General features: G+C 49.4%; 1 protein-coding gene across 1 annotated transcript; it reads left to right on the forward strand.

Moving 5' to 3' along the window:
* Positions 1-2,006: 2,006 nt before the first annotated feature.
* On the forward strand, positions 2,007-3,368 carry LOC129715812 (probable G-protein coupled receptor 139). Its single transcript, XM_055665678.1, has 2 exons — positions 2,007-2,068; positions 2,249-3,368. The coding sequence occupies exon 2, from the start codon at positions 2,320-2,322 to the stop codon at positions 3,247-3,249; it is 930 nt and encodes a 309-aa protein (XP_055521653.1). The 5' UTR covers positions 2,007-2,068; positions 2,249-2,319; the 3' UTR covers positions 3,250-3,368.
* The last annotated feature ends 1,100 nt before the right edge of the window (positions 3,369-4,468 follow it).

A 4,468-nucleotide genomic window follows, 5' to 3' on the forward strand; every position in this document is an offset into this window, starting at 1 on the left:
ATTTACCAACTACAGATGTTAACCTTACCGGCCTATAGTTCCCCGCATGTTCCTTGCAGCCCTTCATGAAAATAGGCACAGCATTTGGAACCCAGTCCCAACGTGCTTCTTCTGACTGTCCAGGTAGACCCATTGTTTCAGCGTGTTCTTGCCCCCACTGAATTACTTTCCACATACCTGGATTCCATCCTACCCCCCTGGTCCGATCCACGACACCTCACACGCCCTTCGTCAATGTGTTTCCCACGGGCAAGTGGTATATTGCTGATTTTAGAAGAGGAAGGCCGAGGATGGATTAACCTGTCTTCATCCACGGTTCGATGGTGGAGAGAGAGAGTCAACAACGTTATGTTCCTTGCCGTGAATATTTCTGAAGATCTGTCGTGGACCCAACAAATTGATTGAATCATAAATAAAGTCAACCGACTTGACTGTGTTAGAGTCGAGCAGAAAGGACATCGGTGTGGTGGTGAATGTTCTCCCGATCTTCTACAAGTCTAAGGTAGAGACCATAATGAACGGTTGCCACAGGGCCTGGTTCGGCACTTCGAAAGCCCAGGAATGTAGGAGATTAAACAACGTGGTGGCCATCGACCTGTCCTATCCATCATCTATGTTTCTAAGAAAGCGAATGGTATGTTAGCATCCATAGCAAAAGGATTTGAGTATAGGAGCAGGGAGTTTCTACTGCAGTTGTACATGGTCTTGGTGAGACCACACCTGGAGTATTGCGTACAGTTTGCGTCTCCTAATCTGAGGAAATACATTATTGCCATAGAGGGAGTACAGAGAAGGTTCACCAGACTGATTCCTGGGATGTCAGGACTTCCATATGAAGAAAGACTGAATACACTCGGCTTGTACTCGCTAGAATTTAGAAAGTTGAGGGGGGGTCTTCGAGAAACTTACAAAATTCTTAATGGGTTGGATAGGTTAGATGCAGGAAGATTGTTCCCGATGTTGGGGAAGTCCAGATGAAGGGGACACGCAGTTTAAGGATAAGGGGGAAATCTTTTAGGACCAAGATGAGAAAGTCATTTTTCACACAGAGCGTGCTGAATCTGTGGGATTCTTTACCACAGAAGATAGTTGAGGCCACAGTTCATTGGCTATATTTAAGAGGGAGTTAGATGTGACCCTTGTGGCTAAAGGGATCAGGGGGTATGGAGAGAAGGCAGGTACAGGATACTGAGTTGGATGATCAGCCATGATCATATTGAATGGCGAATGGTGCAGGCTCGAAGGGCCGAATGGCCTCTACTCCTGCACCTATGTTCTATGTTTCTATATTCCAAGATGTCAGATTAAATGAATGAAGATTCCCGAAATGCACTCGTCAATTGAAACGAATAAACTGAACATTGGGATTTCAGGCGACTGCTCACGATTATGGAGATTGCGGAGAGATGGTGCGGATTGTACCAGGCCTGTAGATTGCTCCCTCTCTCCCCCGGCACTAACTGTCCACTAGACAGAACATATAGACTGGATATCATCACCCATGATGACTGGTGCCCTTTCCGTGAGGGAGGCACTTTGTGCCCGGACACAAAAGAGTTAACAGTAGATGTTTGTTCAGTGAGTGTAACTAACGTCAGACTACACGGAGCCCGGTTGTGTCACCCACCCACTGGAGATTTCCCAGTTCCCAATATAAACCATTCCTGTTGTTGCTGGGATATGTGAGTGTTGGTGAGATCATCCCGCCCGTCACCGACAGACAGACAGAGAGCAGCAGCTCCATCCACAGAGGGAGAAAACCCATTGGGAATCTGTGGACAATAAAGGGGGATGTTAGATGGATGTTTCGGAATCCGGGAATATTAGAGAGTGAAGTGAATGTCACCGAGTGTAATCGGGGAACAGTGAGAGAGTGCGTGCGGTGTTACACAAGTGGATCGGTCTGTGAAAACGTTAGACTGGGAAGTTACCGCCATGGAGAAGGGAGTTTTCCATTGGGCTGACTATGTTTTAAGTCCTTGGTACAGCTTAAATGAGCGAATCTACTCTGCACTCAGACTTATACAGCCTGTCCTTTATCCCGTGCTAGCCCTTGTTGCTCTTCCAGGTAAGTCGACGTCCAAATTCCCGCGCAACAGCAGGTGAGAAGCGGCAGTGGCGGGATCCGGTATAAATCCCAGAACGGGATTGTACATTTGATTTCCCCCTCGCCTCGATTAATCTGCCGAGTTTGCTTTGTCCACTGGCTGTGTGTCATGTCTCTGTTTACTTCCCTCCCTCCTCACAGTGAACACGCTGACCATTGTGGTCCTGTCCTGGGGAAAGTGCGGTCTCTCCACTGGTGTCACTCGCTACCTGATGGCCATGGCAGCGGCCGATCTATTGGTCATTATTGTCGATCTGATAATGAGGCAGATTCCCATTGTTTACCGGCAAGCATTTCGGTTCGTGTGGTATGTCCCAGTGTGTAATTACCACGCCTTCTTCCTTTACGCCGTCATCGACTGTTCTGTCTGGTTCACCGTCACCTTCACCTTTGATCGATTTGTGGCCATTTGTTGCCAGAAGTTGAAAACAAACTATTGCACCGAGAGAACAGCGGCTGTGGTTCTGGGGACAGTGACCGTGCTGAGCTGTTTAAAGAACATCTACTGGTATTTTATGTTGGGCCGTTGGTACAGACTATTTAATGAGCCCTGGTTTTGTTGGGAAAGACCCAATGTTACTTTCTCACTGGCCTGGGGAATCGGGGAGTTTCTCCAGTATCTCATCACCCCCGTGATGCCATTTGTCCTCATTGTTGTGTTCAACACTTTGACCATCAGATACGTGTTAGTGGCGAGCAGATCCCGCAGGAGATTGCGGGGTCCCAGCAGTGGGGAGAGTGGCAGAGACCCGGAGATGGAGAGCCGCAGGAAATCCCTCATTTTACTGCTGGTCATCTCGGGGAATTTCATCGTGTTGTGGGCGGTCTATGCGGTAAATGTTGTGTGGTACAGACTGTATTATTTAATTCCTAGCGTGGGCTATCCACACCCCCTCATTGGCGAACTGGGCTTCATGTTGCAGATGCTGAGCTGCTGCACAAACACGGCTCTTTACGTCCTCACCCAGACTAAGTTCAGGCAGCAGTTCAAACAATTGGTGAAATCGCCCGTTTCTCTGATTGTAAAATGCACTCAGCGTCGCGGGGGTTTAGGAATCCGTTCCCACTCCATCCCATCTGCTCCCCCCGCCCCCTCTCTCCCCAACACACTGAGGATCCTCAGTGAACTGGTCCACAGATGACTCTTGTGACCCTGGTGACCTCCGATTCCGCCACAAAGATCCACCCACCGAAGATCCACCCACCTGCCCCACCGAATCTCCGGCAGTTTCTGGACCCACCCACCCACCACACCCTCCCACGAGAACCACCACCGCCCCCATTACCACACTCTCACCAACATCACCGCCCCCCATTAGACACATAGAAACATAGACAATAGGTGCAGGAGTAGAGACCATTTCAGCCCTTCGATGAAACTCCGTGAATACAAACCCAGTCGTAGAACTCCGATTCCGAATTCCGACCCCCCTCACACGTCCTCCCCCTACCACTCTCCCCCTGCCACAACAACCCTCCGCCGCCCTCCCACAGCCTTTCCCCTGCCACACACACACATACACACGCACACCCTCTCCCCACTCTCTGCTCTCTCTCTCTCTCTCCTTCTCCACCTCTCTCATTCCCCGTCTCTCTCCCTCCCTTCTCTCTCGCCCTCTCTGTTTTCCCATCACTCTCTCCACCTCTCCATCTCTCTCTCTCTTCCCCCCCCTCCTCCCTCTCCCTCTCTCCTCCTGTCTCTCCCCCTCTCTCTCTCCACCTTCTCTCTCTCGCATTCTCTCTCCTCCCCTCTCTCTCTTCCAACACCTTTCTCATTCCATCTCTTTCCAACACACACTCTCTCGCACTGTTGTGTGCGTTTGAAGGGGAGAGAGAGAGAGAGAGATAGAGAGAGAGAGATATAATAGATAGATACGTATGAGATAGAACGATAGAGGATATACTAGAGAGCGCTTGGCCTCCGGGGTGTAAGATGGTGAGGGTGGAGGAAAGTATTAGATAGAGAGATTAGATAGAGATATATCTATATAGATAGGGAGGGTAGGAGATATAAGGAGAGAGCGGGAGATAGAGAGTAGAGACTAGATGCTAGAGCGAGAGAGAGAGAGATAGAGAGGATAGAGAGAGAGAGAGAGCAGATAGAGATATATAGATAGAGAGATTAGAGATCGCGAGAGAGAGAGAGAGGAGAGAGATCGAGATTAGAGAGTAGAGATAGGAAGTGAGAGAGATAGAGGAGAAGAGAGACTAGGATAGAGAGAGAGAGCGAAGAGAGAAGATAGAGAGAGGACGGGTTGAGGTAGGAAGAAATGTGAGAGAAGGGAGGGAAGGCGATATCGGGTTTGAAGTAGGGTGGACGATATAGAGAAAAGAAGAGAAGCGGGAGGGAGGAGTTTTGGG

This window comes from Leucoraja erinacea, unplaced genomic scaffold (genome assembly GCF_028641065.1).
Source record: "Leucoraja erinacea ecotype New England unplaced genomic scaffold, Leri_hhj_1 Leri_1424S, whole genome shotgun sequence".
NCBI classification, from domain to species: Eukaryota; Metazoa; Chordata; class Chondrichthyes; order Rajiformes; family Rajidae; genus Leucoraja; species Leucoraja erinaceus.